Source organism: Pagrus major, chromosome 4 (assembly GCF_040436345.1).
Source record: "Pagrus major chromosome 4, Pma_NU_1.0".
Taxonomy (NCBI): domain Eukaryota; kingdom Metazoa; phylum Chordata; class Actinopteri; order Spariformes; family Sparidae; genus Pagrus; species Pagrus major.
Window position 1 is genome coordinate 2,021,904 of NC_133218.1, and position 27,760 is coordinate 2,049,663.

General features: G+C 39.8%; 1 protein-coding gene across 1 annotated transcript; it reads left to right on the forward strand.

Annotated features, from left to right (window-relative positions):
• Positions 1 to 183: 183 nt before the first annotated feature.
• Positions 184 to 27,359, forward strand: plekho2 (pleckstrin homology domain containing, family O member 2). The gene is made up of 7 exons (XM_073464963.1): positions 184 to 446; positions 15,157 to 15,306; positions 15,620 to 15,742; positions 19,632 to 19,736; positions 19,885 to 19,983; positions 22,728 to 23,042; positions 23,152 to 27,359. The coding sequence occupies exons 1-7, from the start codon at positions 438 to 440 to the stop codon at positions 24,568 to 24,570; spliced, it is 2,220 nt and encodes a 739-aa protein (XP_073321064.1). The 5' UTR covers positions 184 to 437; the 3' UTR covers positions 24,571 to 27,359.
• Positions 27,360 to 27,760: the final 401 nt, after the last annotated feature.

Genomic DNA, 27,760 nt, shown 5'->3' on the forward strand with positions numbered 1-27,760 from the left:
GGGATGCTGCACTTGCAGCCGTTTGTATTCTGGTCTCGTCGATCATCTCGCTGAGAAAGGCGAACGCTTGATGCAACGCATGTCGTCTAAACTTCCCTGGAGGCAGTCTGGATTCAGACGCCTCAGATGATGCGTTCAGGCGCTGCTGGCTGCTGTTCGCGTTGCTCCTCCTCGACTCGATTCAAGAGTGTGAAGGCAGTTCAACCGGAAACTAAACTTTCTCTTAGAACTTTTTTTCTCTGAGCAGAAGAAGAGGAAGAGACGACCCTTGGTGTCATAAAACACACGGTTCCTTATTTCCTTCACTTAGGCGTGCTGTCGGAGATGTGTCAGCTGCCGACCGATGGGGAAGAAGTGAACTGTTTCTGGAGAGGATAAAGGCGACGTCGAGTTTTTACACTAGTTACCGCTCACATAACGGATTCTGGTCCTTTATCATGGAAGATGTGAGTAGTCACTTCAGTCCCACGGTGTAGCCGCTGCTGCTTTGCTTTTTGTCGCAGATACTTTGCAGTTGTGTTTGCAATGTCGGGTCGTAATTTTGAGGACGTTTAGTGAGAGTGAACACTGGAGCTGGGATTCACTAGCCTGTGTGATAAACCTCGGGAGCAAAATAATGTGCAGGGCGCGACCAGGTCATCAGAGCGAAGTTATGGGCGGTAGAAGAGGTGGCAGCGCGAATATGTTGGAGATACACGAAGGCCTGATAGTCCTGAGAGAAAGACGTATGTTTAGATTCATAACGACGCCTGGTTTCCTGCCGTCCTGCCTCACACAGTCATCTTAAATCAACACTCAAACACTTTCTGGCACAAAGCACCTGCCCACCTGTCAATCTGTTGCATCAACTTGTTGGTCAGATTCCATACGAAATTTGCGACGACAACTCTAGAGAAAACTGCAACCTCCGTTCAAAAATCTTCCATTTTATTGTAGCACCATGTGTGGGTGTACCCACTTAATGTTTAAAACAGAAATTGAGACCTCGTTTGAGTCAGATAGGTCCTCTAATACGTTCGGCATTATTACAAAATCCATCTAGCACTTAGGTGAACGGTATTTCAACAGAGTGACGCTCCGTAAGGGTTCATTTCAGTGGACAGGATTGAAGGAAAAACGTCAAAGGTTAACATTTCACAAATACAGAAAATACTTATTTGGTTGTACCTTTGGCGGATTCATCGTGATGGACCAATGTGTCATAAGTGTCAACAACGTTTCCTGTTTGTGTGTGATTTGCCATAGCTAGATGCTCATGCACGATGATACAATATTTTATCTCTTAAGACAGACTGTTGTAATGATTTGTTGCTCAGAAGAATCCTAAAATCATAAAAGGCCCTGTGTGATACATACTCTACAGTGGGCTCATGTAACAGCTGATCGACTCCATGCCTCAGTAAGAATTTGGCATTTTGAGGAAGCCAACTTACTAGAAAGGGGAAGTCAAGTAGAGACATACTGAGTTGGTCTACAGCATGCAGGGAACTTGTTGCAAACATTTTTTTCAAGCATGTTGTACCCCACCCTTTAATTGTAATGTTGTTTGAGAAAAGTTATTTAACTTCATTCTCCTTCCCAATCAGAATCTGATGATTGGATGCAGCCCTGAGAACCACTCTCCACGACACACTACTTAGGCTATAAACCACAACAGTTACAACTCAAATTTAAAGAATAGCCTACTTAAAAATATGTTTTCTTCTTATTCAGTGAGACGATTTTACCTGTGACTTAATCAAAATGAAATGTTGAAGATGCAAGTCAAATACAGGCTATACATGGCTTAAGCTAGAAATTGAGTTTTTTCAGCCAATAACAGAACTAATGATTTCACATTCTTGTATTTTAAAAAGAAGGTCATGACCTGTAGTTTAATCATACCTGAGGGTAAGAAAGGCTCAGATGTAGTGAACAAAGATGGATTATTTCATATTCCATAGTAACAGTACTAATAAGGCTTGTGTTAAAACATGTAGATGTTTCCATCCTCTCTCAACCCTTGTGGAACTGTATTGCAAAGTGCAATCATGTTGCTGTTTATCATAATCTTATTATCAGCTGATAACCAATAATATAAATTCCAATTGGTCCAATATATATGGTGCATCATTAAAAAAGAGCCTATGTATAAATAGTTTCTACCATGTATACATTAATATATACCATGTAAACACTAATAAACACTACAACAGTCATATTTCCAGATTTGTGATTTGCCAGAGTTTCACTTCAAACAGGAACAACAGAGCTATGTGGTCACTGTCATGGTGGGCTGGGTCTTCTTGATGACTTTCAGAGGTTGCACTTTTCATTACTTTTGCTTTAATCAGTTTTGTGGATGGTTTTGTGTCAGAACTGCAATGCGAGCAGATGTTTGGTGGTGTGACTTGAGTCCTGCATTGCATTCGCTTTTCATTCTTCGTCTAGTGTAGTGTACACTAGACAACAATTTAAACATATTTATAGCACCAATAATCTGAGGTGGGTTGTCTTTTTTTTGTTGTTGCTGTGATACATTTGATGATACAAAACATCTAGTTTGTTAGAAAAAGTCACTCAGTTGCAGTGTGTTATTACATATAACAGTGACTCTGCCATCTCACTACACTTTATACATGGATAAGTGACGCCAAGGCTCTAGAGTGCGACCTAATAGGTCGCACATGCGACCTAATTTCAAAATGTGCGAGTTAATTTTCAAACAGGTCGCACCGGTGCGACTTGGAGAGGACCCCCCTTTCACTACCCTCCTCAGCCGTGACCGTGCGGACGTGTGGTTGATAATAAATATAATATATACCGTATTTGCACCAGCCAAAAATGCATAATAAAGAACGAAAAAAAAAACATGTATAGGCTAAGTCGCACTGGAGTATAAGTCGCATCAAATTTTTTGGGGAAATTTATTTGATAATATCCAACACCAAGGATAGACATTTCGGGCTCTATTTTCATGACCATCAGCGCACTGTTGGGGGCTTTAAACAACGTACATTTCTGCCGGGAAAAACGAACGATGCGCTTCCACAGAATAGTAATAACAGCATGCGCATGTCACGAAAGGCAATTTAAAATAAAAATAGAATAGAGAACAACAGGCTGAATAAGTGTAGCCTGCGTTATATGACGCATAAACAACGAACTGAGAACGTGCCTGGTAGGCTATGTTAACGTAACATATTACGGTAGAGTCATTCGACTAAATATAGCATATATAACATGCTACAACCAAACAATCAGTGTCACTCATAATCACTAAAGCCAACGAAATCTTCTTCCTCGGTGTCACTTCTGAACAACTCCGCCAACTCCAAAGGTAGACAATGCGCCGATTCCTCTTCTACCGGTAAGTCAGTCAATCAATCAGTCCAAAGTGATGACTGATTTAAAACTTGTGATTTGTCTTGTGGATTATCTTACAATTGTTTCGTTTACTTTGTAATTTCAGCGCATTTTCAACACGTTTTTGTTCATGACTTTTGCCTCAAATAGAAAGAAATATTTTTTTTTTGTCCCGAAGCTGAACCCTTAATTCGGGCAACTACCGGGTATCTGCGTATGGTGTGTAAAGACGAAATTCCCTTGCGTGTGTTTTCGCATGATGTTTTAACAATGGTATAGAAATAAAAACTATCACCGGCATGATACGTTTTATTAATGTCACACAACAAAGAAAAATAAGGTGTGCTACCTAATTTATTTTTGTGCTACCAAATGAAAAGCTAGGTAGCACCAGTGCTACCTGGGAAAAAGTTAGTCTAGAGCCCTGAGTGACGCTATTAAAAAGGCCACATTACCTGGGAATTTTTTTGATAACTGAAGAAGACAGAGCTAATGATTCGCATTAAACCTCATAATGTGTGGATGTTTTGTGATGTGAGAGAATGATGTGTGGTTTGGCTGGGGATTCCCAGAGTACAGATGGGTTAGGGCGAGGGCCAGTAGGACCAAAACTGCCTGAGAAGGGTTCAATAGAAGTTGTTTGAGTATGTCAGTATTCATATGTTGATGAAGGTTCTCAGTCATCCAGGTCATGGTAAATCTAAGCACCGGTGAATACTGACTTAGAATAGTCAGTATTCACCGGTGCTAACAGGAGAATTCATAATTAATTTGGACTTCTCTGGTTTAGAAATAGTTCTGTTTGGATATTGTACTCTCATATCTAAAGCTGAACTAAAACTCTTGCTTGATGTTCATGACTGGAATGTGTGCTAGTATGAACACCCACTACTTGGCTGGCTGCCCGTGTATAGCGGTTTTGCTCTTATCTTTGTCTTTATTTTTAATTTGTCATTTCCCACTCTCCTCGTCTCTACTCCACATTCTGCCTTATCTTCTTTACCTTTCAACCCCAAAACAACTGTGGCCCTTCCATGATGATCTTTTGTCTCAGCTCCATGTGAGTCATCCTTTTCTCGCCATCCCGCTGACCTACAGTGCAACGTGACGTGTCTGCTTGAGCCATTCAGTAAAGAGGAAACAGACTGCTACATTATGTGTCAGGCAGAAAACTATTAACCCTCTCTCATTATCAGCCTGCAATCCAGGCCTCTGCTACACAATGGATGTGTGTGTATGCACATCTTCTTACTGGGGCACCACTGACAATTTCTGGGAAAGTGCCTTTATGAAAAAGAAAGAGTCCTCAGTGGTGAGTGTGTGTGTGTGTGTGTGTGTGTGTGTGTGTGTGTGTGTGTGTGTGTGTGTGTGTGTGCTCTTGAATTTGTGTCCTTGTAGGGACGAACACCTCCAAAAGATAAGAATGTTCGGCAAATGTTCTTTTAGAAGACATTTGTACTTTATGCACACAGGATTTATCTAGCATTAAATGGAAGTAGTGAAATAATGTTATTTTGTTTGCTTATGTTAGGTGACTGACAGTTGGAGCACAGCCAAAGCTTGGATGGACATGAAATTGTGTCCAAACTTCATTACAAACAGTACAAACCTGTATACTTAACTACGACGCCAACGTTATTTTTTTACTTAGGAGCGTCTAATAACTGGGTTTAAAGGAACAGTTCCCCCAATAATGAAAATGTATTGTGTACTCACCCCCATGCTGATGGAAAGTCAGGTGAAGTTTTGTATAAAAGTAAAAATAGTTTTATACGTTTTAAAACAAGTCCCTATTAAAGCTGCACGATATATCGTTTGAGCATCGTCATCGTGATGTACATGTGCGCAGTAGTCACATCGCAAGGCCTGCGATGTAGGAGGCAAATGAACTCATCTAATTTTTCATATCACAATATATATCACAGGGTTAAAAAAAAATCGCAAAGTCAGTTTTTTCCAATATCGTGCAGCCCTAGTCCCTATCTATCTTCGTTGTTTAGGAGAATGCTGCAACGCTGTTTTGCTGTGAATCTCCAGAAATGTTTTGCGAACAACGAAACCTCACCGGGATTCCATCAACATGGAGGGAGGCCGTTTTGGGTCAACTTGTCCTTTAAAATGATGTGTTGTGCACCGATGACAATAAGTGGAAGATTAATATTGATAAGCTATTAGACAATTAGGGCTGCAATTGATTATTATTTTGATTATTGATTAGTCTACTAATTGTTTTCCTGATTAATCGAGTTATTCATCGCCTATGTCAAAAGTACCCAAACACCCATCACAACTTCACAGAGCCCAAAGTGATGTGAAATTGCTTGTTTTATTCAACAATCCAAGAATTATATATGATAAAATCAGAAAATCCCCATATTTGAGAAGCTGGAACCAGCAGATATTTAGCATTTTGTTGACAAATGACTGAAACCATTAAGCGATTACCAAAATAGCTCTAGATTCAGGGGTTAATTTTGGATGAATTCAGCAGCTTTGCTGCCATTCTTTGCCCCCAACTACAACAACAAAGAATCTTGCATTTGCTACAGCTCTGATCCACACCTTTGACTGTATTCTTTTCAACTGCACAAGCCAGCCTCGCTCCACAAGCGCACTGTTTCAGCCAAAACATGCATTTCCAAGGGTTTTTTTTAAATAGCCACACCTGTAGCGATTAGTATCTGCGTGATTGGCACCCATTTTGGAATTACCAAAAAAATGCGGGCGCCCCGTGTGGTAATATATAATAAATCAGGAAATCAATACAGGACTGTACACTATCAAGCCAGATAGATTTTTCAAGTAAATCATGTGAGGATATTCACAATTATCCTGATAATGGAAATTCACCACCATCAACTTATCCCGGTTGTTTTTGATCACGATCAACAATAAAATCTTATCTTATATTGTCCCATCCCCCAAACCCAGGGTTTGAAAGGAGCATCCTCAAAAGGCTCAGTTGTTCACAAGCAGAGATGGGATGAGGTTCACCACCATGTGAAACACATGATTATATAAAGGCTATTACCACACGGTCTCAAGAACACTTAAAAGAATGTCAACACAGTTCACGTTCACATTATTGTATTTTAATTTATTTTATTTTATTTATGTTTTATACAGCGTCCCAAGGTTTTTGGGGGTTAGGGTAGTGTTTAGAATTGTCCACCAAACCCACCTGATGGAAAAGATTACATTTTCCAGTACACATGCATATATGCCTGGACACGACTAGTCAGCTGATAGCTACTCAGCTGGTAACTGAGCTAGTGATGGTGAAACATGAATCTAACAGCTGATACCTACTAATACAACAATGCTTCATCAGTCTAACTGATTTTAGATAATTTATATGGTTGCCATTCTAAATGTTTGTCAGATAAGTTGGTCTAGCTGTAATCACATGTGAGAGGAAGCATTTTTTGGATGTTAATGGATTTTGTGGTTTGTCAAGAGAATTTTTCAACATTCCACTTTGTTGGTCATTGATGTTCCAAAATAATTTGATGTTCAAAGCACAAACAAGGAAACTATGAACAAAGTAAGGTCCACAGCAAATAAATGAACTTTTAGAAAAATCTGTCAATGTTTTCTGAAGTGTATTCTGTGTTCAGAGCATTAGAACGGTGGTATTTTGACATATGAGGCTTGCATTGTTCATAGTTACTTGGCATTAAAAACAAAGTGAATCATGGTCATGTTCGGGTATTGCTTTGTGAGTCGTCTTCTGGAGAGCTGTGTTATTTTGCAATGTTTACAATGATTTTTACATGCTAGGCCTGGTTTTCTTTTCAGCCCGGGTCAGCTGTACAAAATAGGGTTGAAAAATGATGAACAGAAAATTAATTGGAATTTATTTTGAAGATGGATTAACATTTAAGTAATTTATCAAGTACAAATGCCAAATATTCCCATCTTCTAGTCTCCAATGTGAGGATTTGTTACTTTCCACATATCTTTGGGGTTTTGAACCATTAGATGAGTCAGTAGTGAAAATAGTCACTAATTCCAGCACCCATGAAAACTGTAAATTCATATTGCTGATGTGATGTACCTTTTTGTCTGATAAAGTTATTCATTTTCACATTATCTACATGTGTGAGTTCAGAATAATGATGTTTGTATGCTGTGTGACACCATTTGTGTTTAGAAACAACAGGCTATGTAGTAAGAACGTGGGTGTTATTCTAGCCATGGTGGCATTACAAAAATATATATCCTCCCTGTGTGAGTAATTGATCTGTGACTAACTATGAAACACCACCACTGTCACAACTAAAAATATAAATAAGCAGGACAGGTTTGATGTGTAGTTTTCTCTCTGGCTTTAGAAAGTAGTAGGGTGTGGACAGTCTATCAACCCCAACATTCTTCTGTTGCAGCACACTTGGCTCTGACAACATCAGCAGCAACGACACAAAACAGGAAGTACAGACCACTTGTGAAGATACTTTAATTTTGCATTTGTTTTGAATGTAATACTATTTCTTCATTACAAATGATAATATCAGTTTAACAATTTAAGTGAAAAGTTGAATCTTTGAACAATCAACAAGAATTTTTTTCAGGGAAAATTGACTGAGCATTAAGCTCTGTTCCACCAACGCCCTGAAATCACATTCATATGGGCTAGAAAGGATATAAATATGGTAACAACCATTGTACTAACAATAAAGAAATTATCAAGTGGGAGCCCAAGTAAGAGCAAGTTCAATAAAAGCAATAACTAGCCAACATGTCTGGCCGAATGATATACAACAATAAAAAAAAAGTTAAATAACATCAAATAAATAAAAAACTTGTCTGCCAAACGGGAAGAACTTCCAAAACAACAGCAACATTAAAACTGCAAACAGTGATGAATGGGCCCGAATGGGCATCGGGGCGTACAGCAACAGACGGGCACAGGGGTACAAGGGGCCGTTCATCACAGCTTGCAGTTTTCATTTTTCATTAAGATTGTTTGACTTTAATTGATTTGTTTGACATGCTTCTGGAATTTCCTTGTGTTTTGGACACTGTGCCAAGGAGGTCAATAACTTCCTGTGTCCACTATTTGGCACTAGAGAAAACTAACCAATTACACATTGGGTTTAAGGTGGTCAAGGATAGACCGCACCATCTAAGTGAAATACTGATTGTCAGACAAGCCTCACTTCCTGTTGACAGTAGGTGGCGTAGTGAATATACCTACTAATTGGCATGAACAAGTGTTTTGGGCAGGACTCTGATCAAAGATGTGAAATTGGGAAATATTTTACCATTTAAACAGAAGTTATAACTTCCTGTTTCATGGCGAAGGGGAACTGAGAATCTTCTCCATATACTGTCATCAAGGTCTTGAGGATTTTCTCATGAAATTTGAGGTGGATATGGTCAACCTGCTAGCAGTAACACATAAAGGGAAATAAAAACAAAAAAGAAAACTTACTGGTGCAACTAGATGGCACTATGACTCTTATCCAACACCTGAAGTTTGGGGCAGCTTTGAGTATGCACAATGGAGTTACAGCAATTTCCTGTGTCACAGCGCCACATCGGCCTTTACCGTGCCACCATTGGCCACGCCCTTCAACGAAAACTCACAATGTTCACAATACAGCATCATCATGGTCTTCAGAGTTTTCTCACCATGTATGAGGCAGATGTGGTTATGTGGCTCGAAGCAGTACCTCTCAGTTTAAGAAATGGCATTTCCTGCTGCCACTAGGGGGCACTGAGTGTAAGTGATTATTGTTATGTAAATGTGTTCCGTCTGGGACTTTTTTTTATGGCTTTATTGACAGAACAGCTGAAGATAGACAGGAATCAGGATGAGAGAGAGGGGGAGTGACATGCAGCAAAGAGCCCCAGGCCGGGACTCGAACCCAGGGCTGCTGCAGCGAGGGCAAAGCCTCTGTACATGGGACGCCTGCTCTACCAACTGAGCTAAACAGCGCCCCCGTCTGGGACTTTTACCAAACGTGTGAGGTTTGGTGCATGTACAATGAAGTTACAACAACCACCTGTTTTATGGCGAATGACCATGCTGGCCACGGTCACGTCATTCAACAAAATCTCAAGTTTTTATATCTTTTCATCACAAAGGTGTTAAGATTGGCCTGTGAAAATTTGAAGTTGATTGGGTTAAAGCTGTACAAGGAGTTTGTTGAAACACAACACATACAAATCACCAAAAATGAGCAGAAAAAATTCTAAATGGTTGACTTACTGTTGGGTTGAGGTCAGGCCCCCAGGACGAGTGCCAGGCTTTGAAACCAGTTTTCGTAGTGGCCAAACATCGTCACGCGATGAACTGGGGCCCAAAAATACTTTTTCCCATAAGCTTACATTGTGACAGAAGTGTCTGTAAAACAGTGGATACATTTTTTTGAGCGTCGCAACACCCACAAAATGACTTGTTTCACTGTCAGAATTTGATCCATTCAGTCCAATAAAATTTGCAGTCTTGAAGAGCCGCATGGTTAAATTATTTTATCCCCATTTAAGTTAGCCAAGTGCTAAACCGGAAGTTAGCCGGCTTGATCGGTGGAAGTCTCTAGTCCACAAGCTCTATGGGCCCCACAATGTGGAAACTATGTGGAAGACAGTCGGGTCATTTTAGCTTCATGCGCCACTGAGCAGCTTTCATAGAAATGAATGAGACTTGGCCTCCATGACTGTGTCCAGGTATAATTATAACATCCTTGGTTGAGGTAGTAGCTCCAACATACTGGTTTTTGGCTTTAGGTAAACCAGGTGCAGGCGGCTGTTGTAAGATGTATAGAAAAATATAATTTCCCGTTGCCACTAGGTGGTGTTATGACTGTAACAGAATATAGGCATGTCAATGTCTTCAGGGCAGGACTCTTATCCAACATGTGAAGTTTGGTGCAGATTTGACCATGTGCAATGGATTTACAATAACTTCCTGTTTCCTGGTGAAAAACTCAAGCTTTTGATAACTTTTAATCGCAAAGTTGTTAAGATTGCCCTGATAAAGTTTGAAGTCGATCCAGTTAAAGCTATACGATTTGTTGGTGATAGCACAACATGTGCAAATCGCCAAAAATAGAGGAAAAATAATACATTTTTTTATTCCATATTATACAATGTACATCATAATGAAACTGGTATTCTGCATTTAACCCATCCTGAGGGGGTAGTGGGCAACGTATGCACCCCTGGACCAACTCCATGTCTTAGCCAGTGCCTTGGTAAAGGGCGAATGTTTTTTGATGGTAGGGGTTTTTTGTTGGTAGGGGATACTGGAGTACTGGAGGAAACCCACACAAGCACAGGGAGAATATGCAAACTCAAAGGTCCTCTGTTAACCACCGCGCCACCATGCTAAGCACTAAATTCAAAATTGATGACTTTCTGTTGGTTTTAGGTCATGGCCACAGAACTTTTTTTTTCGGATGTCTTGTTGCAATACACGTGCACCAAATTTCAAACCTGTAGGTGAAATTTAGGGCTGCCTTTTAGGGGGCGCCAATGAGCCATTTTGCCCCATCCATAGCAGAAACATATAAAATACGTAAATCTCCACCACTGTTGAATTTTGTGAAATTTTGTTAAGCCCTCACAAAAGCAATTCATTTGCCAGAAAAAAAAATTCAAAGGGGTCCTCTCACTTGGTGCTCAGGCCCTAACAAAAAAAAAGAAATATAAAATATCCAATAAAAAAAAAACAAAACGCTGGTATGATGTCGATATGACTGTCTGCAGGTCGTTTCAGGTCCATTTTTGCGGAGAACTGCGCACGTGTTGTGGTAAAAATAGGTGAGATTCCAAGTCTCTAGATGAAGCGCCGCTGCAGCCTTGCCTTATATGCGCGTGGGACGTGCTACTCAGGCAGCCAGTGTGGCTGCTCTAACCTGTTAACATGGACGCCAAAAAAGAAAAGCAAGACGTTCTGCATTGCACATGCGCTGCTCACGAGGCCAGTGTGTCCAGCCTGTGAGGAATTTAAATGGACACAATGTACATGAATATCTGCATTTGCTCAAGCTACCATGGACTCCACAAGCTTGAGCAAAACCTGCTGAGTCATGTTGTCTCAGTTCTGACAGAACTTTTGCTGATTGCAGTCTTGCGTTGTTTATTTAACAAATTCTGTGATGAAGTTGCTTTTCAAACTCTCAGTAAACTAAGCTTGATGTATTGATCCTCTGATGGTGTGGTCACTTTGGGTCTGTCTGATTGTGGTTTGGATACCACTGTTCAAGCTTCTGTAAAGCATTTTAGAGTTCCATCTACTGCCCCCTTCTGTATCCTTAACCCTTCTGAATTTTTTGGGGTTTGGTATGTGACAATATTCGAGATGTTTAATGTGGTCTCAGACTTTTGGACCCCACTCTATGTCCTCACATTTTAATCTCTTGAATTTGACTGTTTTTAAGTCAGAAATTCTTAATCAGAACTTTATTGCTTATCATTTCAGCTTTTATAGCCTTTTTTAATACCTTTTGTCACATCACCAATCATCACTGATTGGCCAGTAACTTGTGTTTCATTTTAAGATAAGTTAATAATACTTGCAAAACAAATTGATCCAGCCCCACTGTCTTCTCCCAGCTCAAACAGTAAGTATTCAATGGGGCTAAATTTAATGGAAAAGGAAGTAATCTGAATCTAAAGTGTGAGCTTCAGTCACGCTTTTGGTGAGTTCATGCTGGGCAGGTCAGCGTGAAAATCAATGAATGCCAGATGCTCTCTGACCTAAAACTTAATCAGAAACACATGTCTGCTGAGGTGTGTCTCTTAAAAACCCTGCACTCTATCTTCTCTTCCTCTTTTAAGACCTTAGCTTTAGCATGTTGTTATTTTATAACTGCATCAACACATTATCTTAATCTGCATAATGGTAGCTGACAGGAGATCCATTTCAGAGTTCACCACAACACCACAGATAAGACTGCTAATAGTTATGGGTTGAAGTGTTGGTGAGGTCTGTGTTTCAGTGCAGAGCAGACTTCCTGTGTGAGTCTAAAATTGGAGCTCGTTCACCTACTCTGTGATCTCACAGTGCAGAGCTATAGTAGTCAGCTGAGCCCTGAGTAATGGAAACCTCTTGCTGCTCTTTTGCAAGGGTGGGTTGCTGTACTGTACTGTACTGAAGTGTTCCACCCAGCCTCATCAGTTTTTTCCATGTTCACCCATGTCAGAGACATGCAGGCCACTGTGAGCAAGAGGGACTTTGTCTTTCTGTGGTGAACCTATCATTCAACTTAGTCTGTTTTAAAGTGGTTATACAAAGTAGATTTTTTTTGCCCCTCTTGCTCTCTGTGTGGAATTACTTTCCTCCCTGCCTGCCAGTCCTTTCTTTGCAGGTGCGCTGCTCTTTACCAAGTTCAGACACAGTCACAGTTACAGTGAAAGTGGAAAAACAGTTGGATGACCTCCAGCCTAATCCCAAAAAGAAAAAAAAAGAAAAAATAGATATCCTGTGGCAGTTCCACCTACAGAAACAAAGGCGGTGAATTTTGCAGACACCTGCACTTGTTGATTAGCTGGGTTTACACAGAGCTGACGCCACGATTCTGTATATACGTAGACAGAAGTCAATATTCCATGGAGGTCGGTCGCCATAGTGAAGTCTGCTTTAATTCATCGCAAACCAAAAGACGACAATGGCAACTATTTTTCACTGCAAAAAGTATCAAAATGTCCAAAGAAACTTTTCTAACCAGCCCCTCTAATACATACATATATATGTTTATATATATATATCTATATATATACACAGTATATTATTATTATTTATTTTTTTATACCTGCTTAGAACTTTAAAGTACTTCTTTTCATCTAACTTCATTCCCAAAACACACTGACATTGTTGGGTTGGGGTTAGGTTTGTAAGTAGTCTATGTGGTGTGTATTGGTGGAACACAGCAGCAGCCCTTACAGCTTTCATTATAAGTCTAAAGTGTTTCAGTTCTTTTCTAATTTGTTCACAGATTCACTATTACTCACACTAGAGGATGTGTTTCATGTTGCCTAGCAGCGGCTGCATAGATACTTCCCTTTTAGGCTGAATTGTGAACACAATTGACATACTATCACTTAACCTACATCTGTGAACAAATAGCAGTGGGACAAAACATGCAGGCAGCTAATGTGCAGAGCAAAGCCCAAAGTAGATAAATATTGTCTAAATGCGTTATGGTTTGAGGTGAGATGAGCTGTGTCACAGGCACGGCCTGTTGTCAAAAATGAAAAAGCCTGATATGAGGTGAGAGCTGCTGATCTTAACAGGCCTCAGCCCAAGTTCTCTAACACCAAACTATTTTTGAAGTAACACTACAACGTAAGCAGGGCTGGAGTTTTTTCTTATTTGCTGCACAAGCTCAGTGCAAGACTAAACTGAGCACAGGCACATTTCCTCTTAGAGTTAGGTTTGGTTACACAATTAGGAACATTGCCATGTCTTATCGAATAGGAAGTAGTTTTAAAAGCAGTATTTCTCAGTTAAAATGCAATCTCTGCTTTAAATTTAGGAAATGACTGGTCACATTTCCCTTAACAATAGGAGCAGATATTATTAGATGTTAAAAGTAAAATGAAAGTATTTATATTTTATATTTAGCAGATTCCTTTATGAAAATCACTTAAAACACAAGTGTCAAAACAGGAAGAAGTCAACAGGTATATTATACATCTTACCGATAAGTTATTTAGACTGATACCATACTGCCACACACATACTTAATCACTCACCTATAACATTGTTTGTGTCCTGTAAGAGACTAATAATTTAAATCAACCAAAACAGCCATTATTTGTATGTAAGAGGCTGATTAGGGCTTAGCAGTATGGACCTAGAATAATATCACAGTATTGTTTAGCCTGTATAGTGGTATACATTATATATCTCAATATTTTGACATGTCAGAAATACGAAAAAATCAAATATCACAACCAAAGACCTAGATCTTGTATTGTAGGAATACTATCAGTACACAAAACATTAACACCATGGGAATTTTGATAAATAATCATCAGTAATGTGGATATAATGACTAAGTGTTAATGCAGCCTTTAAAACCAGGAAAAGACAACAAATATAATGATATCCAAAATCTCAGACAGTATATAGTCTCATATCACGACAACGATATATATTGCCCAGCCCTAACTGAGATGGTGCTTGGTGGTTCTCTGACAGGTTCAGCCGGCCCTCACACTTATGGCGTCTTCGTGGGTCAACACAGTAATGTGTCTGGGTACACTGCTGTTCTATTTCCAGTGTTGTCAACTGTCAACTTCTGTCTTTGTCTGTGTGCTAGGAGTGTTTAATGACAAAATACTACTTGCTACAGCTAATGTGTGACACATAAGTCAGATGAGGCAGATGCCCGTTCACTGTTAATGAACTTGAATTATACATTAAGATCCTTCTGAATCCCCATTATCTCAGATGCACATTGGTGGTAGTTGCATGTTTCTAACCCTATTTGTTACCGTATAGCAGCTGAAAAAAGACTTCCCTCTTTATAAACCTATTTACCTACTATAACCGGATATTTATTCAGATCCATATCAAATTGTACTCATTGTACCAGCCACCTAAGTATGGCAAATTGTCTTGCCCCTCTTGCTGTGTCTGCAATGACTTTCCTCCCTGCTTGCTGTTCCTTTCTTTGTAGGTGCTCTGCTCTTCACCAAGTTGAGACACACTTGCAGTTAAAGTGAAAGTGGAAAAACCATTAGATGACCTACCACCTTGTCCCAAAAAAGGAAAAAAAAGATATCCTGTGGAAGTTCTACCAACAGAGTACACTGACATGTATGTGATTGTGATTTCCTTCCTCTGTGTCATTGAAGGATGCAAAAGAGGAGCCAACCCAGTGTAAAGGGCCAAAGTTCCTGGGTAAGGCTGGCTGGGTAAAGAAGGCCCCCGGCAGACTTTTGGCAAGCTATAAGGACCGCTACATCCATGTGGAGAAGACAGAGGTTGTAGTGTATGAAAATGAGGTACACTTTCTTCTTCTTCTTTTATTACTCTTCTCATGCAGCATTCTCAATTTTGATTTTGCTCCAATGTCATGTAACTGTTGAAATGTCATTTTATGTGCAGTTTGAAAAAAACAAAAACACGGCTCTCAAAAAATAGATAATACAGTCAGAGGATTGTGCAGAATAAGCAACTATGTTACGTAAAAGACAGTCCAGTTCTTGCTAGAAGGTTGTGGGATTTGCTGTTTGTTTTCATAAAAATCTCAGTTACGTCTGCTTTATCTTTTATTTGGAATAGCAAATTTGCAGGTAGTTGTACTTTGTATTGCAGGACCTGCAGAACTGCTTGGACAGGCTTGACTTGGAAAACTATGATAAATGTCATGAACTGAAGAGCCCCTTCAAGAAGAAGCACAGACTGATACTGATTCGATCAGCCAAGTCTGGAAATAAGGTGAGCCGAGAGATGCTTTGGGGAAAACAGAATGGTGTGTAAATGTTCAATGCAGTTCCTCAGAACTCATTACCTTTACTTATCTTTTCAATGTTAAATGCTAAATAAATATGCCATGGGTGTATTAAGGCAGTATTTTAACATAATTAGAATGTAATTGGTCACATCAACATGTTCTCACGCCTAACTTGTCAAGTATGGCAGCTTGATCGGTGTCCTTAAAGAGTAACTAAACCCCTAGGTTTTGGCTGAGGTGCATCTAGGCTGGAAATTCAAAAAATGCCTTGATTCTGAGTGGGGCTCCAGGAGCAGTTAAGACACAGGCGTCATATTGGCAGACCAAAACAGACCCCCAATATACCGCGGTCTGACTAAATTCGCGGACCTAGCCACAAAAAGGACAGCCAAATTGGCGGGTTGCTGTCCAGTATAAAAACGGTTACTAGTTACTCTTTAAGCTTCAAACTGTGACGCTCTACCTGTCAAGTTAGCAATAATACGTAATATGCAACATCTGGTTAGACTCTCAAAATAAGGCTTGCCGACAAGCAGCTTACATTCTATGACATATGGTGACTTTTGACCTGTTGTTACCTTGTCAAATGGTCGTGGTTTGGTTAGGTTCAGGCACCAGAAACTACTTGGTTAGGTTTAAGGAAAGGTCATACTTTGGGTTAAAATAACTACGTTCAGTCTCAAAATTTATGGAATGTAAACAACTAAAGTGACATAACTCATGTCATGTAAGTTACATTTATGTATATTAACTGACGTGACATAACTCAAAAACAAATCTTGTCACAAACAGGATGCGCGCCCTGGTCTCCAGAAGAAAAGTCACTGACCAGGCTGCTGTATTTGATGCGTTGGGAGTGAGAATGGAAGAGTAGCTCCCACAAAATTTTGCAGAAGCAATATTAGGTAACATAAACAGGTTTTGCAATAAATGGACACATGAACTTAATGTTGCTGTTTATTGCTGATATCACACTCGGAGAGGGGAAAACACAAGTTTACCTGACTGCTGTTCCCACAATTAACTCTCATGTTGTTGTTGTTTTTTTACTCTTCTTGTGACCACAATGATAGTTACGCTTCATACCTTGACAGCAGGGGGAGGCGGGGCCCTGTGTACCTCGCAGGGACCTATGCGACTTGTGTGTATAGCATAAAAACTTCTTTGTGATATTTGGGGTTTATTGTGCGCTTAGTGAGAATGGGCATTAAAACAGGTGGACGGACGCGCACCAAAGGGAACAATGCAAAGAAGCAACTGCAAATGTATCGATGCCTCAGTTTCACACAGTGACAGAGAATGAAGGAAGTGAAACTGAAGAACTAACCAACAATTAAACTTAACAACAAAAGCAGAAGAATAAAGAGAACCAAAACATGTGTTACTGTGTTGACCTCCCCTGCAGTTGGTTTAAAAAGAGCAAGAGCAACTTAAATTGCCATTTTAGCCTGACGATGCCCCCTTCACGAATTCCAATTGAATGGCACTCATTGAATGGCCAAATTCCAACAGTCCCCTTTAATTCAATCAAGTAAGCAATTTTATTTGCTAGATCCAAGTTTGTATTTTGAGCCACATCAAACTGTACTCACTCATAGATACCAAGCCACCTAAATACAGCAGATTTTTTTCATCAAGATCAATGCATTATTTCCTGAGAAATTAATGTCAAAAAATGCCAACAATTTCACATGTAAGTGAGAACATTTTTCTGGACCTGTGTCTCTATCATTTGTACTCTACTCTGGGCTGAGACCCACCCTCTGTCCAAGTTAAGTGGAAAACGCAGCTTTGGCTGTTAATTAACTGGGACCAGCTTTACAAACTCAGTTGGTTCAGTGTGAAGTTACTCTTAAATTGCTCTGGCTATCAGCCAGACAGGAGAAGCTACTATCAATTGTGTGACAAAGTAATAGGACATGTAAAAATCGTATTTCTTTAAACAGAAGTTGTGAGTCAAGAAGTTTAGTCATGTGGGTTTAACAAGCTTGTGAAGAGTCAACTAATTGATAGATGCAACACATGTTAGAAAATAATTGAAATTAATTCCTGATACAAGTAAAGTCAGTACACATATAACCACTTTTCTCCTTTAAAGCTGCACTAATCAATATATTATATTAACAGTGGATAAAATAAATGTATGAAATATGAAAGGGGTAGCTGTGTGTGTGTGTGTGTGTGAAAAACTGCAAACTTGAGACAGCATACTTACTTAAACATTATACTCAAGAAGATGTGACACTGTCCTATAATGAAGAATGTGTGGAAATCATTTTAGTATTTGGCCAAATCAAAATGAAATTAATTTTACTGATTAAATATTATCTGTGAAAATTACCAACTGACTCTTCAGGTTTAAAAAAAAAAAGTGGTCTGTAGCTGCTGTGTGTTCATCATTCTTCGAGTGTATGGATGACATGCTGTGAAAAATGTTAAGTGTTAATATTACCTAAGGCTGGGAATCTACTGCACAGTATATGGCTCATTGAGAATATCATCAGGGAAATATATAGTGAAAGGGCAACACTTTATTTTAATCCAAAGCTCTGAACGTTACCTCCACCATTACCATGGTGATCCAGCTTCCTTTATGACATTGAAAACGTTTAAACTCTACATAAAGCTAACCCATTCATTTATCTTTATAGTGCATCCTTCTGGTTTCAGAAAAATTGACTTTGCATGTGTTTTATGAGGAAAGAAATATATTGATCTTTTTTGTTAGAGGACACACACAATACATTTTGGTGACTAACACTGAATGTTAATATAATGTGACTTTTGTTTGTTTACAAGAAAATTCCACATGGGCCCTTTAAGAAGGGGCTGTCAAGCTTGTTGTCAGATGAAGTGCATTAGTGGGACAGTTTCTTTTATATATTACTATGATTACAACTACATATTATCTTTATGGCATTGCTATGAAAGATAAGGCTAAACCAGTTGTTTTGGTGTATATTGTCTTTGTTATTTTCTGAATAAAGGTAAGTTTAAAAAAGGGAAATACTGCTACAAATTACTGTTTTGCAAGTTGAAAAACCATCATTCAGCTTTATAAAACAATGCATATTTGTTAAAGTTCCAGAAGCTTTTGGTAGTTGGTGCTCTATTGTGGTTGCTCATTGTGAATAGAGCTCTTCACTTCTGAGCAGGATGTGAAGAGCTGCTTGGCTGCCTCTTGGATTCTCCAAGGCAACCCTCTTAAAGAAAAGATTTACTTTTAGCAGCACAGCACCAGTGTGTCCCACAACCAACCACCTGTCACTGTTCAGTTAAAAAAACATCAAGTAAGCTCACATAGTTGAGAGACTGAGAGATGTTGGGTTTGAAGAGGTAGAGTGAGTGTCAGAGAGGAAAAGAGTGAATGAATTACAGTGTGTGATACATGGAAGACTTCTCTGAAGTTTGGAGTCTGAGTAAATTTGTAATGTAGCTTCTTGAGCAAAAGTCCCCACATTAATGTATTTACTGTTTGAAATGTAATTTAAAACATTTTAGACTGTAATTCAAGATAGGGTATTTTTTTTCACTTTACCTTGCAACTAGGGCTGAACAGTGAAAATAGAGCTGTGGGACACTGCAAACAAAGAGCTGTGAAGAGCGTTGATTGTAAGTGTAAAATCAAGGACTTTTCAGTTTAGGTCTCTGATCTGGCAGAAAATCTACTAATACAAGTGCTTCCTTAAATAAACAAGTTAGGAGATTTAATTCTTCCAATGGAAAAGCAAAAAGCAAAAGGAAAAGACTGTACATTAAATGCTCCATAACACTTGCTGTATGTTTTACCTTTGATCATCAACTTTATTTTGAAATGACTATTCTGTGTTTACGTCTGACACGGGTCATTTCTCTGCTGTATGCGACTGACAGGTCCATGATGTGAAGTTCCAGGCTCAGACTGCAGAGGAAAAGGAGGCTTGGATCAAAGCTCTGAGTGATGGCATCAATCGAGCGAAAAACAAAGTCTTTGATCAGGTGAACATGTGTAATCTGCACACAAAATCAGAAGTGTCTCTTAATTTCCGTCAGTGGCATCCTCACTGAGTTTTTATATGTGTTAAGCTATTGAAAGCTCAGATGGATTGAGTGGAAAGGTGAATGAATAAGCTTCATGTTTTCACAGGTGAAGATTGATGAAAGCAGCAATTTAGAGCATGTTACTCGAACAAGGCCCAAAGGGAACCGCAACCGGCGGCCTCCGACCAGGATACACATGAAAGAGGTTTGTGTGTGTGAATTTGAGAATCCATTGTGTTACAGACACTAGGTGGTTAGCTCTGCTGCTACAGTAAGCAGGTCAGGATTTGAATCTCAACTCTGCGTTGAGTTTTCTTGTTCTTACGTTTGGATGGGTTTTTTTATTGGTTCAAACATGCATGACTAGCTCAACTAAACTACTCCTGTTGTTTCATGCTGATACATGGATTGATGTTCATAAAGCTCGCATAAAGTTTTTTTTTCATAAATTCAAGGCTCAAGATACCTTAAATTATAATTGTTTTAGCAAGAATGCCTTAGGATAACAACATTTTAATGATTATTAATAAGTCTCAAGAGACAGCAAGATTATATAGTGTACCACATGAACCTGTAAAACAGATGAAGTAGAGTGATTTCACTCGCTTCGAGCTATATTTACCTCAAGGCACCACCCTTTAGGAAACGAACACGATAGCCATATATTTAAATTTGGTCTCATTTCTTAAAGTTTCTCCTAAGTTCTTGAGTGGTGTAACAGTAATACTTAGTACAAGAAAAATATCATCACCAAGTTTATTAAACTACTAACCACATACAATCATACCAAACATACAAATCAGTAAATAATAATAAACCCTCCTTTTATGTTAAAGCTTGAAAATCTAGAAGACATATTTTAAAGTATTTCGTCAGTATGACATTTCTGTAATTGTTATAAATGGTCTCAGTAATGAGTTACAAACAGTGTTTATTAGGATTTTTTTGATTGATTTTTGGGGTGACTAAGCATGCACAAACATTTTTGCTGTTCGTTACATGAATTACATAATTACTCATGGTCGTGTCAAGAATAGATGTAAAGACCCCAGCGATGAGCAACAAATAAATGCATGACTGAAGCCATTAATACAGCGACAGTAAGGTGTATTCATTAGTGGAAACACAGACGACCACTAAGTGGAGTAAAACTTGAAAATTGAGTCTATTAGGATAGGTTTACATATTTAATGTTCAAAAAACTTTTTTTTTGTCATACTGTCCATTGCTGCAGCACCATGCTCACCATTTGTCTAAAATGCTTCGAATTAGCTCAGTCCTCCTTAAGGCCTCCCTTCCGAAAAGAACAGTCTGCTCTGATTGGTCAGCCTGAGTCAGCAACACTCACCAGGTCTCTGGTCGGGCTCTGCTGGTGTTTTAACCCACTAGTGAGAAGACTTCTACCGTAAATATAAAAACTCTACCACTGCATGCTAGAGAAGGAATATAATCTGTATTAGCCTCAGCCTCACAGCCCAGCAGGCCCCTAACGTCACAGCTTTGTAAAGGTCTTTGTATGGTGTGAGCAAAATAACTGCTGGCTGATCATTAAAGTTATACAAAGTTTCCATGGAAAGGAATTACTGCTGTTAGACCATTTCTTTGACACACATGATCTTCTTCAACTTGCTATATCATTATCATTAGGGCCTGTCTTATCAAGTAAATTTACACACAGCAGCAACACACACAGACACACACATCAGTGAGGACACTGGAGCAAAACTGTCTTTGTATAACAACAAAGCTAACGCTAGCTGAGGTAGTTCTTCAATATACACAGAAAGAAAAACTTACAGCTTCCAAGTTTCACATTGGGTCATGGACAGGCTATACTGATACATTCTTGACTTTTTACTGTTTTCCATCAAATTAAGTTAATCAGCTGGGTCTTGATTGGAATAGATGAAGACTTATGTGTTCAATCTTGCAGCCAACAACGGAGCAGCTCCCATGCTTAGCTCTTAGCTTTTTTATCACATTAAAAAAATGGGTTCACGCTTAAGAATGCTGAAACGCCATGGTCCGTCGTAAAAAATATTGCATACTTCTATGTGAACATCAATCTAAGGCACTGCAGTGCAAATTAAGAGTCCATTCACATACACGTAACAACTAATACATTTGCGTATCTTTCAATACATGCTAACACATGCAGTTACAATTTCCTGTCATTGACATGAAATGATGTAATATAATGTTCCGATGTTGTGTCAGAGTCTGTTCCCCCATCAATTGGAAAAGGACTTCAACACAACGGCAGATAGAAATAGGTCATCTTGTAGTGGACTGGTCAAACACAATTCACCATAATCTGACTCACTGACAACTGACTGTTGGGCAATGCCCCCTAGTAAGCGTCAGTGTGTAACCCCCGACGTGATCCAATGTAGAAGTTGTGGAAAACAGGAGATGAACAACTTCTCTCTTTGACTCTGTTTTATTAACCGTTTATTCCCACAAAAGAAAGAACTCCAACAGTGGGAAAACTGCTAACCTTAGCCCCTCCCAACTCTCCATTGTCATGGTTACACACTGACACTTACTAGGGAGCATTTACCAGCAGTTAGTTGTCAGTGAGTCAGATTATGGTGAATTATGGTTGACCAGTCCACTACAGTATAAATGAAAAATAACAAGTAATCTAATTCCTTTGTTCATCAGTTCTGATCATGTTTTAAAAGTTAAATATTTAATCGTAAGTATTCTATGGTAATTAATATGGTAATTAACTTAATTACAAACAGAACACAGAATTAAAAATGTTTTATTTATTTATTGTAAATGACCACTCACGGCCCACCTGCAGTACCTTTACAGCCCAGCAGTGGGCCATGGCCCACACTTCAGGAATTACCGCACAAAAGTAGAGGAACAACCCAAAAAGCATAGTATGGCCCTTTTAATTGAATTGAATGTCTTGTGTATGATATTTTCCTTCACTTCTAGGTTGCTGATATGTCGTCTGATGGTATCCTGCGTTTGGATCTTGATCTTGAGGATGCATTGATGCCTAATGGGACCCATCACACCAGTGTTGATGGCACTGAGACCCCCAAAGAGGCCAAAGTCCCAACACCTCCGTCCAATACCAGTGAAGCTAAAGAGAAACAGTCAGGACCAAGCGCTGAGGAGGAGGCTCAGACTGAGCCAGAGGTATGTCCCCAGAAAAAGGTCATCAAACCTCCGATGCCCCCTATCAAAGAGGCCAAACCCTGTCTTACACCTGAGGATGAACCTGATACAGAGGGCCTCGTGAAAAAGGTCTGTATAATGCTATTAAAGTCTTGTCATACAATGCAAGAGTATTTGTGTATGTCTTTCTTTCTGTTTGGATAACATGGCTTATCAAATATAATGCAATGTTTTTAAGGTCCTGAAGCCACCTATGCCTCCTTCTAAAGAAGCCAAGCCCTGTGTTTCATCTGTTGAAGAAGCTACAGAGGATGTCAAAGCTGAGAAGATATCTGAAAGGAGTCCTGATGCCAAGAAAAAGGCTGGTCCACCACCAACCCCTCCCAACAAACCCAGCTCCAGCAGCTCCATGAGCAACATTGCAGAGGCCCCACAATCCAGGCCAAACTCTCACCCCCCTACCCCTCCATCCAAAGAGAAGAAACCTTCCCATCACCCTGTGGAGCCAGACCAGGAGGTTCAAGACACAACTGATGAGAATACTGGGAAAGAAGACAATAAGAAGGAGGTACAAGGAACAGCTGTCAAAACAGATGAGGCGGAGCAGTTGATTTCTAAAGGAGCTCTTCCTAGTGTCAGAGATGATCAGTCTGAGAGTCCAAGTGCAGCAGGGCAGGTTTCTGAAGAAGAATCAGAGGAGACTATAAGCAGGGACATAAACAAGTCATCTGACAATGAGCCATTAGCACAGACAGAGCCACTCAGAAAGAGCCCTAGTCCTCCTCTAACCCGCAAAAAAGAGCCTGAGAAACATACCCAGCTGGACACGAAACACATAGACCACAAAGAAACTATAACCGACCAGTGTCCTAAGGAAGGAGAAGACCCTACTGCTTTGCTGCAAACAGCCTCAGATACCTCAGGCAGTTCTTCTCAAGCAGAAGAGTCACTACCCAAGAGTGGAGTACCCTCAGTCGTAGTGACTTCAAATGACCCAGTTACTGACAGCCTCAGCCTGAGTCCACTGCTTTCTAACTTGCATGGGGAGAAGAGAAAGAAGGCGGAGGAGAAGTCTGTAGACAGCGGTCAGCACTCAGACGATGAGAGTGAAGGCTCTGGCAGTGAAGACACACTGGCAGCATCTACTGCTGCATTGAGAGGAAGCCATGTGGGTCTGGATGTGTTGGACACCAGTGAAGATGACATTCAGATTCCTGTTGATTTAAGGCAAACAGAGGCTGCAACCAAGTCTCAGGTTAGATCTAAGGTATTTCCCTGTCAGCGGCCAGAGCCCACTCCTCCTCTCAAACCCTCAACCAAGGCCAGGTCAGCCTCCAGCGGAGATCTACTATCTGATTCTTCAGCCTGTACTCAGCAGGTGAGACAGCAAACCAGACCTGTGGCTGGAAACAACGGGGCTCCTGGTGATGATGTCATGAAACTTGAGGCGGAAGTGGCTCTAGAGACGGAAAAGACGAGCAGGCTCCTGAGCAGAGTGTCCCAGTCCCAGAGAGGAAGTGACGAGGAGAGCTTGCCAGAGGAGCTGCTGACCCAGGCTATGGAAAAGCTGAAGAAGGCTGACATTGTTCTCAGGGAGGTCCAGAAGCTGAAACTTGCGAAACCTGCAAATAACTCAAGCAACAGGAAGAGCTGGTGAATGTCAGTCATAGCAGATTGAATTGGCATTGACCATTTGCTAAACCCTTCTCCTGAACAGTGATTGTCCAATCATCGTCGTAAAGTGATATACGGTACAACGAATTTGTAGGGTCATACCTTTTTTAAGAGCAAACATTGAAGGAATAGATGAAACAACGCTATTAGACTTTAGGCTGACAATAGCAGCTCTGTCTTGCTCTTTGTGCCGAATCCTGCCAGAACAGGATCCGGGACCTCACAGATTGGGACCGGTACCTATTTGATAGCGTCCTGCACCTCCTTGGTCACTATCAAATACATTTTGAATAATATTTAATGTTGTCTCTCCTGTCCTTTTATTTCCCACTGAAGTTTCTCAAAACTGCTTGTTTGCCTATTATGCAGGCATTTTAAATCTGACTTTAAAAGAGATAGAAGGAGCGGTCATGTCACGCAGTGATGCCCGAAACATAATTAAAGCTGTGACTTTTGCATGAAACGCAAACTAAACTGGCATGTGAGCTATGCTTTTTAGTGTCTAAATATTTTTGGCATATGATGTCTGTAAACCCTACAACTAAGTGGCTGTTTGTGCTGTAATATGATGACATGAGTAGGCCTACGGTTGATTTAAGATGCTTGTGCATAGGTGCGAATCTGTGAGGCTGTCCATAGTGCTGAAATGGATCCGAGGTGATCGATCTGTCAGGCGGACAAATGGACAGAACATGCCACTTAGTTTGGTTTCTTAGCCTGCTGCTTTTTGTAGTTGTTTGTAGATCTGTAGGCCCTTATTCAATTCCCCCCATTGTAGCCGTCCACAAACACAGGGGAGACGAGTCGACAGGGAGGTGAAGGGACAGGTAGGAAGAGAGAAGAAGAGAGTGATGGAGCGTGTGCAAATAGTAATGTTAATCAGCTACACACCTCTCCCTGCTGATTTTGGGTGTTTATTGTGAATGCTCTGATTAATACATGCAAATAAATAATGCTCAGTTTGTAACAACATTTTTCATTTTCGCTCCCCCTGACCCATGCGAGCATCACCCTATCTGTGTCCTGGGACCTTTTTTGATTTACAAATGAAGCACTGAGCCAATGTCAGTGTTCAGTTAGCCAAATTCATCCTAAAAGCCTCTTCTTTTTTATGTCAAAAGTGGATCAACTTGTTTAAACAGAACCAGCAATTTTTCAATCATCTCATGATAGCTAGCCTATTTACCTAACTGATCAAATCTTCCTGCAACAGGGACAGCTAGACATGAGAAGCTGCTTTTGTCTTCCTCAGTCTGAAATCAGCGACCTACAGGTTCAAAAATTGCTAATAATTTTGAGGGGTAAATTTGACAAGGTTACTATAATATATGTGTATATATAGCATATGTGCTGTATGAGAATGGAAAGCCTTACAGGTAGCAACATTTGTTAAAGGGATCAGGGTTTAGCAAAATGGTCGGTTGATGGATAGCAGTCTCTTTTTTAAAGGTTACGCAGCACATGCAACTTTTTGCTCAGAATTAACTAAGTGCAATTTTAACTTTCTCTGCAGCTGAAAGGAATGCTAAATGTTCTACTGTGTATTGTTGATTTTTTTGTTGTATATGAACTATCAGATGTTTTCAAGAATAATTACTTGAAAGCTAACTTGAGAATTAATATGATTTTGACAAAGCAGTACTGTCAGAACATGCAAAAAAGTACTAAATGTGTTAATACCAGATTACACAACTATTGGAATATTTTACTTTGTGGATTTTAAGAGGCTTTTTTCTCGTATTATCAGAAACCTGTTTTTGCTGGCAGTTTAGATGAGGGAATTTTTATTGTACAGACTTTATACTTTTACCACAGCATATGCTGTAAATTGTTGACGAGAGATGTACCAACATGGCTCAGGAGTTTTCTGCAAATAATCTTGTAATATTAATCATGTGATTAAAACAAAATGAACACCTGTGATTTCACATAGATTGCAGTTCTGTAATCAATATGTTTTTTTCATACTCATATTGTACATAGCACAGAACAAAGAAGCAGCCCCTCTTGCAGTATGTGAACATCAGTGATGACCTGATGTACCAGATGGTTTGTAACAAAGGACCATTTGGGAAGTCATCTGCGGGAAGTGGAATTGGACAGGCCATTTAAAAGTTACTTGGCAGGTGATTGGACGAACCATCTGCGTCGATCAAGGGCTAATTTCAACCAATCACATTAACGGTAGGAGTACTACCACTGGAGGCTCTTGGTGAGTCAAGCTCTTGCCAAAACCAGTCAGGAGAGAGCGAAAACATCTTTTCCAGCGAGGGAAGCCTCCAGTGCTATCCATTGCTCCTCCTCCAATGAAAAAATATATAAGAAATACTCCCCAGTTCTGACATAACTGGTGCATAACAGCATCTCTACTTGAGGAGCCTCCAGTGTTGCTTTCAGACGAGAGTTGCTTCTTGTCTCTCTCGCTGCCTGGTCGTCACATATAAACAGTGCCAGTAGCTGCCAGTAGTTCCTCAGAAGGCACTGATTGGTCCAAACAACTGTGGCTTGGCCACAAGTGCATAGCCTGAAGCCTGGCCAGATGGATTCTCGAGATCACATGATAAACTGATCTCGCAAATCCTTCTGCCTCTCAAGGAACATCAGTGATGTTACTCTGAATTGTCCAGTGCTTTGTTAAGGATATGTCAGCAGTTTTTAAAAATATTTTGTATATGCCACGCCATTGTATGTAAGATTGTTTTCTAACATTAGATATAATTTTCTACTTTTGTGATAAAATTTGCTATTAGCCAAATAAACAAATCAAAACTATCTGCTTGTGTTTTGTTTCTTTAATGCAGTTGTTTCTCTGAAAAGCACCTTTCACATACAACATACACCCCCCACCCCCAATGGCAGACAAGGTTTACAGGGACCCAATCTAAAGGCAGTTTGTGTCATTATTCTATAGTCATTACAAAGCAATCAATAATCAACATCATAACAATAAGTTAAGGCAAAAATATTGTCTATTGCCAGTTTAAGAAATTGAGTTTGTATAATTCTCTTTGGTTTTCAGGGGGGACGCTGTTTTTTTTTTTCCAAAGCTTAATTGATTTACTTATTGTATCAGCTACCGTACTGGAATTATCTCTACTTGAAAAAAGCGTAGGTCAGTTCATCATTAAGTTTGCTACACAGGCGGGTACTCAGGCCTGATTTTCATTTTATTT